Source organism: Triticum aestivum, chromosome 4A, assembly GCF_018294505.1.
Source record: "Triticum aestivum cultivar Chinese Spring chromosome 4A, IWGSC CS RefSeq v2.1, whole genome shotgun sequence".
Lineage (NCBI taxonomy): Eukaryota > Viridiplantae > Streptophyta > Magnoliopsida > Poales > Poaceae > Triticum > Triticum aestivum.
The window spans coordinates 681,015,381-681,030,672 of record NC_057803.1 but is presented as its reverse complement, the minus strand read 5'-3'; the positions used below and the strand labels follow the sequence as shown (position 1 = coordinate 681,030,672).

Genomic DNA, 15,292 nt, shown 5'->3' with positions numbered 1-15,292 from the left:
CCCCTGATTAAAGAGAGGCTAGGACTAGTCTTGAGGCTAAAAATTTTTAGTCATGGAAAACATACTAAAATATGTATTAGCTCTCTCTCTCCTCATTTAATTCCTCTCCTTAGTTCTGGATTGGAGGATTTGGAGGATAATAAATGCTCAATAACTAGATTTTAGTCTCTTTAGTACTTGGATCCAAGCATGGGTGAGACTAGCAAGTTTTAGTCCCACTACTTTTAGTCATGGGACTAAAATGTATCAAGCATGCTCTAGTACTGCTACCAAGCATGGGTGGGACTAAAACGAGTAATAATAACTGAATTCGACGGCTATCCATTTTGAGCCACCGCACTCTCCGCCGGTGTGCCTGCGTATAAGTAGTGCTGCTACCAGCTAGCTAGGGGGATACACTGCGGCTCGTCACTCTCAGACCTTGCTCCGTCCGTGGTACTTGTCCAAGTGCTCCTCTGGCCAGCCATCTTCTCCGGCCTCCAGTCTCAATGGCGGATCAGAGCCTCGCAGCCCCTATCCGTTGCAAAGGTAGTAATTCTGAGACTCCTCATGCATGCTCCAGCTGCCATCTTTTTCTTTACTTCAAGCAAGGAAGAGCTTATCCGTGTTGCAAACAGCGGCGGTGAGCAGAGCCAAGGGCGCACCTCTCGTCATCGAGGACATCGTCGTGGATCCACCCAAGGCGTACGAGATCCGCATGAAGGTCCTCTGCACCTCCCTCTGCCACACCGACATCACCTTCTGGCGCGGCAAGGTACCTCCTACACGCTCACGTCCAAAGATTCAGTTAGAAGCAGTGCACACTTGCTAACTCAGACACGTACTTCCGATCTGGCAGGAGGACTTCCCGCTCCCGCCCGTGTTCCCAAGGATCTTAGGCCACGAGGCGTACGGGTAAGCTCCTCAGATCCTGGTGCTGAAGGCGGCCGGGGACGACGACGTTGAACGTGTTATAAGATTGGACGGTGCTGCGTTGCGTTGCAGGGTGGTGGAGAGCGTGGGGGAGCGCGTGGAGGGGTTCGCGGCGGGGGACACGGTGGTGCCGACGTTCCTGGGGCAGTGCGACTCGTGCGGCGGCTGCGCGTCGGCGGGGAGCAACATGTGCTCCGCGCTGCCGTTCGTCGTCGGCCCCGGGATGCGCCGCGACGGCACCACCCGCTTCAGGGACAGCCAGGGGGAGCCGCTGCACGACTTCCTCGCCGTCTCCAGCTTCAGCCAGTACACCGTCGTCGACGTCAACCAGGTCGTCAAGGTCGACCCCGCCGTGCCGCCCAAGCTCGCCTGCCTCCTCGGCTGCGGCGCCGGCACCGGTGAGCCCGCCTCACAGAGAATATCTAGCTAGCACTGTAAGATTGATGGAGTAAAGAAGATGAACTCTCACGTTGCATTGCCGATGCAGGGGTCGGGGCTGCGTGGAGGTTGGCCAAGGTGCAGCCTGGATCGTCGGTGGTCATCTTCGGGCTCGGAGCGGTGGGATTGTCGGTAAGCTGGTGCCGTGACGCAGGCTGCTGCTTCTTTTTCTTCGTCGTCTTCTGATAAATATAAGCGGTTAGTAGATTTCAGTTGGTTGGTGCTGAAACCTGATGTAAACAACTTTTGGGTGGCAAGGTGGCACAAGGCGCAAAGATGTGCGGAGCAGCCAAGATCATCGGTGTTGATTTGAACCCTGACAAAGAAGAACTCGGCAAGTCGTCTTTTTTTCCTCCAGAGGAACGGAACACCGATTCAAAACACATTTGGTTGATTTCAAAATGGTATCTGCTCCTGTTGCAGGGAAAAAATTCGGCGTGACAGATTTCGTGAACCCGTCAAAACTCGGCGAGAGCCCACTCAGCCAGGTAAGAATTTGGTACTACGAGGGCAGTACAAAACGGAACAATGGTAGTACTACCAATACACATCTGAGCTCAACGGATGCTTGTTTCAGTCGTTCTCATTTCGCTTCTTGACAAAGTTCAGGTGATCATCGAGATGACCGGCGGCGGAGCCGACTACTGCTTCGAGTGCATCGGCGCCGCGTCCGTCATGACCGAGGCGTTCAGAAGCGCTAAGCAGGGGAATGGCAAGACGGTGATCCTGGGGTTGGAGAAGGACGGGAAGCCGATCAGCCTGCCGTCCATCGAGTTCCTCTTCGGCAAGTGCGTCATGGGGTCGCTCTTCGGGGGGATGAAGCCCAAGACCGACATCCCGATCCTCGCCGAGAAATGCATGAACAAGGTCATATGATATGATATCTCGTGGGTCTGAGCTGATGCCCATTGTTTCCACGAGTTTGGGAGCTGAAAAATGTGTTTTGCGTGGGTGGATGCAGGAGCTGGAGCTGGAGAAGCTGATCACGCACGAAGTGGGCCTGCAGGAGATCAACACGGCCTTCGACCTGCTCCTGCAGGGGAAGAGCCTCAGGTGCATCATCTGGATGGACAAGCTGGAGGTGTGAAGAAACATGGGTGAAAATGTTGGTCCAGGGCTGGCTGATGGAGAATAAAACTGTTGCTTGTTTCCTAAATAAAATTGCTGCTTGTGTTTATTCACCGAGTAATGCTACATCTACGTAATGACTATTACGTCATCAACTTGGGGAGTTTTGATTGGAGATTGGGGGAGGCTAGGGCCCACACCCCTGAAAATGGGGGGGGGATTCTATGAGACCAGGTCTCACACGAGACCCATTCTGATGGATGGCACGTGGCATTCACAAATCACAAAGCATCCCCCATCCTCCACTGAAAATCGGAAGGGGGGAGGGAAGATTAGATGCTTTGTGATTTGTGAATGACACGTGTCATCTATCAGGACGGGTCTCATCTGCTAACCGTAAGACCTGGTCTCATATAATTTTTTTTCCGGAGGGAAGGGTTTAATTAGGTAGTTTACGTAAAACTGTTCGTAGACGTACCTAGGTCTAGCATTATTGTTATTCACCGGTGCTGCTAGAACATCAAAGCTTACGATGGCTATTGTGACCGGACGCTGTGCCATCGTGGCATCCTGTTCTTTCAAAACCTGCCATCATGAATAATCGTGTGCTTGTCTGGGCATGGGTGCCATTGTTTGGTTGCCAAGAGGAAGATTTAAGCGGGGAAACACCAATGCCGGGGTCTCTCTCTGTTTTTATCTTTGTAAATTTGGCATCTCTGTCCTAGGCGTCCTTTTGATTTACAAGAATTTTATAGAGATTCTAGAGGATAGGGATTTTGTAGGAGAAATTCCTATGTGGCTCTTTGATTTGTAGGAATATATTCATATTCCTATTCCTATGTAGTATATTAACGAAACTACTGCGAAAAAAACATAATAACAAACCCTTCAATTTCAAAGGGAAAAAACATTAGCCTAAGCCCAGTGAAAAAGTTCTTATCATATTAATCAGATGGCATATATTCCCTTTAGTAATGGCATCTGATGAGATTTGTCTCATAATAATTGAACATAATACAATTTGATTGTCTATCAGAAGTGCAATGTAGCAAAAAACAAAGAGATTTGATGCTAATTTGTGAGCCCCACGGTGTTAGTGCGCCTAAATAGAAATTAGCTTGCATTGTACACCTTGATCCATTTTACGACGAAGAAAAATCAAACCCATTACGAGTCGCGCAAGGGGCGATCCCTGGCGATGGACACATCATCACAGGCACACTATTCGGGGCAGCCAATCGGGATCAAGCTTTGCGCTGGCCAATCGCGTTCGTCGGAGCAGGTTCTTCTCTTCTTCACGCGACCTGATAATCCTTGGGCTGGGCATACGAGTTTCACTGAAAACTAAGGTTAAGCCCAACTCTACACAAACACCTTGAAGCATGAAACCTGCATTGAGGCCTGACAAAACCACTAACAGAATTTTTTGATTGGTTATCTATAATAGGAACCCACACTTTTCAAAGCGAAAGCACAAATGTAGAGACGTCTGGCAGAAACACATTCGTACATTTTAGAATCTGTACATTTTAGAATCTGTACACATTTTAGACGTCTGGCTGAAAATGTTGGAGTAAAAAGTAGAGATGCATGTGTACTAGAGTCTTTATTTTTTATTTTTTTTTAATGATGCCCACTAATGATAGCTTACATTGGGGAGAAAAAAATAAACGTGCCTTAAATTATTTTTTGTCATGGGCATATGTATTAATATGCCATCATTGTACATGCTGTGAGGCGGAGCGCAACCGGCTCTTCGAGGGGCTCGTGGCGGAGGATGATGGCGCGTGAGAGCAGCACGATAATGATGCTCTTCGCGTCACTTTGCTAGTTGTTCGCGTCAAAGAGGTATCCGTCGTCACTTCGTCTCGTTCACGCCGGCCGCCAAGGGCGACGAGGATGAACTGTTCCATGCCTGTCGCCTCACCTCAGACAGGGAGAGATAGCATATGATTTAGTTATTTTTTAGGTACTTTTGTTATGCAAAAGTTATTTCAAAAACTCAATAAAAATCGGTCCACTTTTATTTGGGGACTCTTGGATGGCCGGCGCCCCGCTCCCCATCTGCGAACATTTGTGTTGTCCGTTTGGTGATCCGCGTTGACGTTGCCCTTAGGGTTGCAATTTGGTTGTGAAAGTACACTACATGTCAAAGCCTCAAATTTTGGCAAATTCTCTAAAATATATTATCATCATTCGTAAAACTTAGGCAACTTTTAACACTTTTAGAAGATCTTTAATTCTACTTCCTCCGTTCCGGTTTAGAGTGCCGGCCTAGAGAGATGGTGAGTGGTAAAATAATTTGCGCACTTTGCCAAAGTAATTAATTAGTGCACTCATTTTTCTAAAAAAATATTTACCAATGCGTTCCTTGCGACTCATGCATGCCTTACCACTAATGACTAAGAATTTTTTAAATACTCCCTCCATTGCGGAGTACATTGGTTAGTTTTCTTTTAATCATTGATGCAGCGATTTAATGCACCTCAAGGTCTAAACAAATAATGACGTGCAAAATAAATATGGTCATACAAAAATAAAATAAAATTGAGAACGCCCCTAAACCGGAAGGGGGAGAGTAAGCTTTCATAGATTTCATCGCAGTCACGAGACATGCCCGGAACAGCGACGCGGTAGATCAGACAGGCCGCCACCAGGAACCAGATAAGGTCGCCATGCACACCCAGCATCCCCATGCCCAAGTCGACGCCTTCAAGAAGGTGATGACGTTGTGGCGCCGCCGCCGCTTAGCCACCGGGGCTAGGGTTTTCACCCGGGCACAGGGGAAGGGGAGAGGCAGGGGAGGTTTAGCCTCGGCGCCGCCACCAAAGAGGGAATGGCGTCCGGGACGCCATCGACGCCGTGACCGCCACCGGCGGCCAAGGGTTTCCCCCGGCCAAGCACCCTGCTACCACCTTCGAACCAGACACAACATCAGCAGGCGCGTGCACGCCGGAGATCCAGGCTGGCCGGAGGTCATGCAACACGAGTGGACCAGATCGCCTCCGATCTGACGAGGGAAGCCCGGGGCCTCCCCGCGCCATGACCAGCACCCACCGGGACCTCGCTGCCCGCGCAGCCGAGGAGATCCGGTCTATCTCACCGACGAGCACTCCCTGCCGCCGGAGGAGCGCCGTCCGCCCCAGCGAGGCCGCCGCCTCAGATCAGCCGACACGGATCTGACCAGAACAAGCACCGCCACGAAGAACACTGCGCCGCCACCGGCCCGCGCGCTCCACTGTGGCATGCCGCCACCGGGCAGCAGGCCGCGCCGCCCCGCACCGACCACCAGCGTGCGCCACCCAACGCACCGGCCGCCGAGCTCCGCCTCCGCGCCCGAAGAAGCAGCCCCCCGCGGCCCCTGTTTCAGGCGAGGTCAAACGAGATCCCGCCGCCGGCGGCACCGCGCGGGCTTTGCCCGGCGACGGGAGGAGAGGAAGGAGGTGGGGGTTGGGTTCGGCGGCGGCTAGGGTTGGGCGCCCGGGTCGCGGGGGGGGGGGGGGGGGTGGGCGACACGGGGCTAGGGGCTGTAGAGCGTATGTGTTGCTCCTCGAATGATTTTTCTCATCATATCTCGTCCGTTTTATTGCTACTTTCGTAGCCAGCTACACAATATGAAGGCGAATTGTGTGGTCAAGATATGGTTCTCCGGTCCCAAGGGTAAAAAATCGACATCTATTTGGTATTCTGGTGCAGATACCCTTGGGCCTTTGTGGCGCTTTCGAAGATGAATGCAGGTCCATTCGCAAAAGTACCCTTCTGCACCTGAGCTCACACGCACACCCGTAAATAAAAATTAGTATTTTTTAGAAAAAAGTATGAACATTTTTTGGAGACAAACTTTGACAAATTCTGAACACACATGCAAAATTTCATGAAGAAACAACGTGCCAAAAATGCTGCGTAAAAATAACAAAATGACGATCCAAAAAGTCTCCTTCACAGAGCATCAATTTTGTTTTTTTACAGCAGCATTTTTGGAATGTTGATTTTCCATGAAATTTCACATGCATATTCAAAATTCGCCAAAGTTTGTCTAAAAAAATCAGATTAAAAAAAATTACTATCCTTTTCGATTTTAGGCCTCGTTTGGTTTGTAGGAATTTCATAGGAATTCTAGAGGATATGATTTTTATAGGATTTTTTCCTTTAGAGCCTTTGGTTTATAGGAATGGATTCCTATTTCTACATGGAATCGGTTCCTATCCTTCACATTTCATAGGAAAATAAAAATGAACCTAGACGCAATGAAAAAATTTCTTTGGTGTCAACCAAATGTCATCTTGATTCCTATTCATACTCATAGGATTTGAGATACATGTCATCTTATTTCCTACAAGATTCATATTCCTACGATAATCCTATCATATGAACCAAAAGAGACCTTACTGTTCACGAGGGTGCGTATGGACTCGGGTGCAGAAACGTCCATCCGTCCATATATAAACAGGGCGCTAGCTATCCTGCAGGCCTCCCTCCACCCCGAGCTCCCTTCGAACGCTCCAACGAAACGCCCCATCCGCAACTTCGTCTTCTCTCGCCGTCGCCGATGGAGGACAAGCGCCCCAAGCCCATCCGCTGCAGAGGTAATTCCCCAGGCTTTTCCGCACCAACCAGCCCGACCCCTAGTAGTGATTCCGCTCCGTCTTTTCCCGCGTACGTGCGCGCCATGCTCATGCATGGGCGTATGGCTAACCGTGCTGCCACGGCGGCGAGCAGCGGCCGTGTGCAGGGCCGCCGGCGAGCCGCTGGCCGTGGAGGAGGTGGTCGTGGACCCGCCCAAGGCGCACGAGCTCCGGCTCAAGATCGTCTGCACCTCGCTCTGCCACAGCGACGTCACCTTCTGGCGCATGAAGGTACGCGCTCCATCCATCCATCCATCCATCATCTCCGCTCTGCCGCGCGCGTGCGTCCGCCATTGCCGCGCCGTGGAGCCGCACGGCAGCTCACGCGGCCGCAGAGGCAGGACCACCGCCGACGCGAGTTGGCGACACACGTGGGAGCGCCATTTATGACGCGTGTCTGCTACTGCCCGTGCGTTTGCAGGACTTCCCCGGCGTCTTCCCGAGGATTTTTGGCCACGAAGCGTTCGGGTGAGCGCTCCTCCGTTCCCCATCCCTGTCTGCCCGCCCGTACAACTGTAGTGCCGCGCGTTCTTCTCTTTGAAAATTCCGCGCGTTAGTCTCCGGCGTTGATCTTGCAAGTCAAGCCTGCACGGCGCATCATGGGTTTCGACCCAAATCGGCACATGTACACACCTCTCACCGTCCTCCTTTTTCTTGCCATGTACATTGCCCGGCACTGTTTGTTTGACAGGAACAGACGAGAAAGTTGCTGCTTACAGTGTACTGCATATCTTCTTTCATTGTAAGAACGTGTGAATATCATCTACAGTACATAATTGTCAACAAACTAATTAATAGGAAAGTGCACCTCCACCAAGAAATATCAAGTGCGTCCTTATAAAGACTTAGAAAAAAAAACTATTCTAAGTCTTCAGTAATGCTAAAGAAAACTTTAGAAAAGTGGGCGAACTTTGTAAATTTGATGCAGAGGCCGGGGTAAACTTTAGTAAGTTTTTTGTAGTATAAATATAGAACATGTAATGGTTGTGTGCATCGCTTAATGCAGAGGCCCGGGGTAACTTTAGTAAAAAATAATGTGATCTTTTTATGGCCAACCCTTACTATGACTTGAAAACAAAATTAGAAAAGTTGGTGAACAGTAAAGTTGAAAAAACAATAAATTCCCTTAAGTAACTGTTCGCGTTCCCTCAATTTTTCTGTGTACTACTAAGTCTCACGATGGACACAGTACACCACCGCCTTGTAGGGCTTTGCCATCATAGTTGTAATGGAGCTTCGCTATGCAACCGATAGATGAAGAGAAAATCATACTTTTCGTCCCTCATCTTTATTGAAATAATTTGCCCCTCAACTTCAAACCCATGAAGCCGTAGTGTCTCAACTTTCAAAACGAGGTAAGTTTAGTTCTTCAGACCGTTTGAGGTGCTTTCCTGTCTACATGGGCATGGTTTTGATAGAGACCCGACACTCACATATGTTGTAATATTATCACATTATCTGGTATTAGCATGTTATTATGGTATTTAGAAAATAATATTGTTATCACATTATTTGGCTATTCAAAAACAAATTAAAGTCAAGCATTTTTTTTGTTTGACCAATTTATAGCAAAATATATAAAGATTTACAATACTAACTATGTAGTATATAAAATATATTTCACGGTGAATCTAGTGACAACGGTTTGGTATTGTGGATATTGATACTTTTGTCAATAAACTTGGTAAAAGGTACAGAAGTTTGACTTTAAAAAAAATAATAATACACCTTATATTTAGTAATGGATGAAGACTCGGATTCTTTAACTGAATAGCCATGATTGGGTTGGCTAGTAGGTTAAAGTGAACTATGATAAACGGGGCCTGCATGTCATTGACTACGGCATGCTTGAGCTGGCAAATGAGATCGCCCAAAAAAATTGTTTTTTTTTCTTTTTGGATAATTCAATCAATCCTTCCCAGAGTATTCTTGGAATTTTTTTCTCACATTTTTCTGGGCCGTTTGAAACTTTTGACAGTTTTTCTATTTCTCGGGCAGATGTGAGGTCACACAAATCTGTGGTTTTTACGTGAGTATTCTCGAAACTTTTTCGCACACTTTGCTTGGCCGTTTGTAACTTTTGACAGTTTTTGTATGGGTGTGGCTAAGTGACAAACATGTATGAGAGAAACGAAAAAACTGAATATTTTTTTTGCATAAATCTCAATGTAAGATCTCACGGATAGCGTCGACCGAGATTTAGCAAGACTGTTTTTGTATTCCTCGGACTGATGTGAAGTCACGCAAATTTATGTTTTTGGTGACCGTCGATCCGTGAGTGCAGGGTGGTGGAGAGCGTGGGCGAGCACGTGGAGGGCTTCGCGGCGGGGGACGCGGTGGTGCCGACGTTCCTGGCGCAGTGCAGCGAGTGCGCGGACTGCAGGTCGCCGCGGAGCAACGTGTGCTCCAAGTACCGGTTCGCGGTGCGCCCGGGGATGCCCCGCGACGACACCACCCGCTTCCACGACGGCGATGGGAACCCCATCCACCACCTGTTCGGCGTGTCCAGCTTCAGCGAGTACACCGTGGTGGACGTGACCCAGGTCGTCAAGGTCGCCCCCGCCGTGCCGCCGGCCACCGCCTGCCTCCTCAGCTGCGGCGCCACCACCGGTCAGCACACCCACCATACTCCTCCACTTCTCGCTGGAACTGCTTAGTAGTAGAGTCGCCTGAAATGTCTCATGTCTGGCAGGGGTCGGAGCGGCATGGAAGCTGGCCAAGGTCGAGCCGGGATCTTCGGTTGCTATCTTCGGCCTCGGCGCCGTGGGATTGGCGGTAATCTTATTCCTGCTACTGTAGTGCTGTAGTACTCCATTGCGGAAATTTACTGGCCAACATCTCGTTGTCAGGTGGCTGAAGGCGCCAGGATTTGCGGGGCGTCGAAGATCATCGGCGTGGACTTGAACCCCGATAAACAAGAGCTCGGCAAGGCCTTCTTCCGTTTCACGCCATGAAATTGCTCCGAAAACTGCTCTGAATACTTAAGCCGTTCTGTTGTCTGACACGTCTGAACCACTGCTTCGTGTTTCAGGAAAGAAGTTCGGCGTGACACATTACATCAACCCGAAAGAACTTGGGGAGAAAACTGTGAGCCAGGTGACCTTCTGTCTGTGTTGTTTGACTGTTTCACCGGTGGCAGGCCTCGTGATCTGGTCAATGCTTGCGTCGAAATCGTGCGCTTAGACACCTGTTTTTTCCATGATAAACAGGTGATCATCGAGATGACCGACGGCGGCGCCGACTACTGCTTCGAGTGCATCGGCCTGGCGGCGCTCATGAACGATGCCTTCCAGAGCTCCCGGCCGGTATGCACACACACACACACACACACACACACACACACACACACACACACACACACACACATTCGTCCCTCTGTCATGCAAAGATGGATTTCACTTCCTGACATGGCTCTGCCGACGCAGGGATGGGGCAAGACGATCATCCTCGGGGTGGAGATGCACGGCGCCCCTCTCACCATATCTTCGCTGGAGATCCTCCACGGGAAGTGCGTCATGGGGTCGCTCTTCGGAGGCGTGAAGCCCAAGCAGGACATCCCGATCCTCGCCGACAAGTACCTGAACAAGGTGACACTCATCAGACTGTCGATGTTCGAGAGGTTTTGATTCAGAGATTTTTACATGTGTTGTGGTCTATTTGGACATGACAGGAGCTGGAGCTGGACAAGTTCATAACCCACGAGGTCGGCCTCGAGGACATCAACACGGCCTTCGACCTGCTGCTGCAGGGGAAGAGCCTCAGGTGCACCATATGGATGGACAAGTGACAATGCAACCTGAACCTGAAAACCATGCACACAGGCTGTTCGCTCGAGTTTGCTTGCTGCTCATTCCAGTACAAAATAAATTTGGTTTCATTGCTGCCGCGTGTAGTCCTCTTTGTGCCGTGCATGTGTTGACTTAATGTGCCAAAGGAACTTCATCCCTCCGTGCTATACTTCATTGTTCATCAGTGCCACCAGTTGTGTTAACTGTAACAGTTATCTGTCTGTCTCCGTTAGTGCAATTCATTGACTTGTTTCTTCAGTGATTCAGAGAAGTCTCGGCCGTGATCTTTTGTTGATGAAAAACCAGAACTTTCACATGTTCCTAAACCAAAGCTAAGCAACCGTCTCAACTTGTCATCACGCCCAAATTTAGGCTCCCAATTCCCAGCCACATATTTACCAAACCCTAGGAACGCACGCGGGATGCACCTCCCTCTTTTATCCTCCTCTTCCCCCACATGCCTAAAAGTTTAGCGCATTGCCAACCGCGGCACCGTTATGGCCTGAGAGCTCTCGCCCCGATCGCCGTGCAGCATTTCAACAGCCGGATGCAGGCGGTCCGGCCGGACATGGAGCAGCAGGTCGCCGAGCTCCGCGGCGAGCTGCGCAAGGTGCGGGAGGAGCGCGACCGCGCCCACCGCGTCCTGGAGGTGACGGAGTGGAAGGCGCTCGACTCGGCCAACGACCGCACCACCATCGAGACGCTGGAGGCGCGGCTGGACGCGTCGCGGGAGTCCGAGTCCCGCATGCTCGAGTCGCTCTCGCTGCAGACCAAGCAGCTGGAGATCACCAAGATGGCGCTGGAGGAGGCCCGGATCGACGTGGCGTCGCTGCGGGACACGGTGCAGCGGCTCGAGGCCAGCGCCGTCGCCGTCGCCGCCGCCAAGCCGCGGGGCCGGTACGACCGCGAGCTGCAGCGGGTCAGCGGCGAGCTGCGGGTGGCGCTGGCCGCCGAGGAGAAGAACAAGCGGGCCATGGAGGAGCTGGTGCTGGCGCTCAAGGAGGTGAACGCGGAGCTGCACACCACGCGGCAGCAGCTGGCGCGCGCGCAGCACGAGTCGGAGACGGCGCGGCTCGAGTCGGACCGGCTGCACGTGTCCCTGAAGCGCAAGGACGACAAGGTCCGCGCGCTGTCCGACGAGGTGGCCCGCCTCCGCTCCGACGCCGAGGAGGCGTTCGCCACGTTCCGGGGCAAGGAGGCCGGGTTCACGGCGTGCATGAAGTCGTCGGAGGCGGAGCTCGCGGCGTCCCGGCGCGAGAACGCGCGGCTCCTCGAGTCGCAGCGGTCCGGGCGGCACGAGGTGGCCAAGCTGCGGGACATCCTGAAGCAGGCCGTCAAGGACACCAAGTTCGTCAAGGAGGCGCTGGAGGAGGCGAGGAGCGAGAACGCCGTGCTCAAGGAGATGGTCGGGAGCAAGGACACCGCCGTCAAGTGCAGCAAGGAGGAGCTGGAGTGCCTCCGGGTGAGCGAGGCCGCGGCGCGCGACAGCGTCAAGGAGCTGCAGAGCCTGCTGGTGGCCACGTCGGTGAGCCCCACCCCCACGCCGTCCGCGGCGGCGGGGGCGGGGAGGTCGTTCGACCTGGAGGTCGACCCGTCGTCGCCGTCGCCGCGGACGCCGACGGATCAGCTGCCGCCCGAGGGCGAGGGCCGGCTGTCGGACGCGAGGATGAAGCCGCCGCCGGACGGGTTCACGCTGCCGCGGCAGATGTCGGAGAGCTTCGAGGGGTCTGTGTACGACATCTTCGGGACGGTGGAGGAGCCCAAGGCCGAGGTGGGCGTGTTTACGAGGATGCCGACGATGCCTGGCCGGCGGCGCGTGGTCATGCGCAAGGTCGGCAGCTTGTTCCGGTGGAAGAGTTTCAACAACAAGTAGCAACTTTGTGATGCTCACGGTGGGAGCCGTGTGCCGTGTATATGTTGTACAATGTCCTTGGTATTGCACTATTGCTAGTAGTTTTTTGTTGGGTAATTGGCGTCTTTGTTCCGGTGGGCGGGATATTTCGTGAGCCTAGTGATAAAAATTGCTCTTGTAAGTGACCAAGTGTGTATATGTGATCACCTGAATGCTGCTTGGAAATGCTATTTTACAGCGCCGGCCTTCTCAAGGTGACATGTCAAGCCCGAGGTGAGTATTTTTGTTTGTAACGGAGGCAAACGTTGTACCCTGTCTCATTCACGCATGCCCACACTAGACAGCATGGAACATGAAATTCTCCAAGGCACACTCTCGACCAAACTATCTTACAACAAATACACCACACACAACCCCACAAGATAAATAAACGGCAGAGGTTATTGTCGTCACTCCTCCACAAGCAACCGACTCCGATTTCATCATCGGCGACAGCCAATGAAGCCCACCCAAGTCCTAACAACGTATGCGTGAAGCCACTCTAAGATCAACCAAATAGTTGTCCACATAGGCAGAAAATAAGATGGGTGTGTGCTTGAGTACGGTACTCATGTTACCGAGTGTCGGGCCGACTCCCCAAAATTAACCTACATGATTCAATTTCAAGGATCATTCTCATATACCAAGGATCATCCCGAAAACTATTTTGAGGGCATGGGCGAAAAGTTTATCAGGGATCATTCCAGGCTATGTCGGCGTGAAAGTGTTCTTTCATACATTGGTGTGATCCCGTTGGGGCCTCGATTCATGCTAGGGTTAAATCAGTAGGTGGGTGATGACACAAATAAGTTTGTAGTTTAGATATATTTTGTCCCAATGGGACATTGGCCACAACTGTTATGGACTTTGCCAATATTTCTTATCATTTTAATATTTCTATTAAAATTTACTTGAATTCTTCAAAGAACAACATAACTTCAAACAAAAATGGGTCTAGCTTGTAGGCATGGAAAGGATGCTCTCATTCCTCCCTCTTGAGAGTCGCCATAACTTCCTTGGCTCCTTTCCTCTTCTCCTCCCGCGATCTCACTGAAAGGAGTAGGGATGTGAGACACATTCGGGTTGTCGCTCTAAGTAGGTGTATGATTAGATCTAGGTCTAGGATTGCCTTAGGGCGATTGACTTGATGTCGTGTCAAAGTTGTGCCCTAGCACTTGCAAGACACGTATGCTAGTCGCACACCTAGAGGTTGATTCGATGGAAGCTCATGTAGTAAGTTTAGTGCTTGGCAAGAGTGAGCTAGTGTGGTTGTCCATCCTATCCTCCTCGGTCATCATGGAAATAGAATGTGAGATGGGGACATATCCGCATAACGCCTTTTCCAGATCTAGCGTTCCGTGAGATGTTGAAGCTGGCATAAGGTACCATTGTCTTCGTCTAGACACTACACTAGCGTCGGCTTGGGAGGCTGATGATCAAAGAAAGAATCGGTTTCGATTCGCCTTGTTCAACCTCCACACACAGGCCCTTCTTCCCTTGCTTGTTGCTAGCATTTATTGCGTCGAAGATGGTGGCCGAAGCGTCTTCCATGAGGTCGCTATGTATGCTGGAACCCAATTGCACTCTCATTATTATAGCTAGACCCTTTCAGTCAAAAGGAAGGGCATGCTTGTCATTTTGCATTCTCCTAGGGTTCTTCTTACAATGTTGTAAACTTTTTGCTAAGAAGACGTTCGAGTCCCTACCCATTGTTAAAAAATCATTCTAGCTTCTGATCAAATAGGCAACTGCAAATTATTTCGGCCCCCTTGCCTGTTCTAGTGCGAATGGCCAAACTGATAATATGGGCTCACATCTCGGAAAAATTGATATTATTGGCGAAAGTGTTATTCTGTCGCAAGCTCAAATGCACCCGCGATGAAATGTAAAATCAAAGAAACTAGTAAAGCAAATAAAAATTAAATTTTCTTTTTTGAAAGAAAATTAAATTTTCTTGGCAACAAACATGGATGAATTCTCTACATATGTGCAAAATTTCATAAGACTTATGTAGACAGTTCGGCAATGTTTTGTTTGAAAAAAAATCAGATTTTTTTTATTAAACCGTTCTTGGGGGAACATTTGAGCTCGCGATAAGAAACTCCATGTCTCGTTATTTTTCACGTTGCTTTCCATTATTGGTGCTGCTTTTTTTTATTGAGCGGGGGGGCCCGATTAAGTGAACAGAACAGTAATCGGCCAATTACTAGCATGACCCGTTAACAGGTCCAACATTCTTATGTTAAATCTCATAATAATGTACTTTCTAATAATTTCGCTAATTGGTTGATATATTATTTCTGGTAATTTTAAAAAGTGTTTGTGCATTTTTAAGTTGTTCAATAAATTTTACAAAAGCGTTTGCGTATTTTCAAAACAGGTCCAACTTTTTTTTGGTAAATCACATAATTTATATACTCCCTCTTTAAACAAATATAAGATCTTTTAGATCACCACTGTACACCACTTTAGTGATCTAAAAGATCTTATGCTAATTTACAGAGTGAGTACTTTCTAATAATTTCGAAATTAGTTTATAATAAAGAAAAGATACATCAGGATGTGTAAAT

At 50.0% G+C, this 15,292-nt stretch overlaps 3 protein-coding genes across 3 annotated transcripts; all 3 read left to right on the top strand.

The window, feature by feature from the left end:
• The first annotated feature begins 285 nt into the window (after window positions 1-285).
• On the top strand, window positions 286-2,573 carry LOC123088097 (alcohol dehydrogenase-like 2). The gene is made up of 9 exons (XM_044510253.1): window positions 286-528; window positions 618-754; window positions 839-894; window positions 985-1,310; window positions 1,400-1,482; window positions 1,609-1,684; window positions 1,774-1,838; window positions 1,960-2,217; window positions 2,312-2,573. The coding sequence occupies exons 1-9, from the start codon at window positions 489-491 to the stop codon at window positions 2,435-2,437; spliced, it is 1,167 nt and encodes a 388-aa protein (XP_044366188.1). The 5' UTR covers window positions 286-488; the 3' UTR covers window positions 2,438-2,573.
• Window positions 2,574-6,901: 4,328 nt separating this feature from the next.
• Window positions 6,902-11,089, top strand: LOC123088096 (alcohol dehydrogenase-like 7). Its single transcript, XM_044510252.1, has 10 exons — window positions 6,902-7,004; window positions 7,138-7,274; window positions 7,465-7,511; window positions 9,328-9,653; window positions 9,736-9,818; window positions 9,893-9,968; window positions 10,075-10,139; window positions 10,253-10,348; window positions 10,469-10,630; window positions 10,714-11,089. The coding sequence occupies exons 1-10, from the start codon at window positions 6,968-6,970 to the stop codon at window positions 10,828-10,830; spliced, it is 1,146 nt and encodes a 381-aa protein (XP_044366187.1). The 5' UTR covers window positions 6,902-6,967; the 3' UTR covers window positions 10,831-11,089.
• Window positions 11,090-11,288: 199 nt separating this feature from the next.
• Window positions 11,289-12,905, top strand: LOC123088095 (stress response protein NST1). Its single transcript, XM_044510251.1, has one exon. The coding sequence runs from the start codon at window positions 11,289-11,291 to the stop codon at window positions 12,702-12,704; it is 1,416 nt and encodes a 471-aa protein (XP_044366186.1). The 3' UTR covers window positions 12,705-12,905.
• Window positions 12,906-15,292: the final 2,387 nt, after the last annotated feature.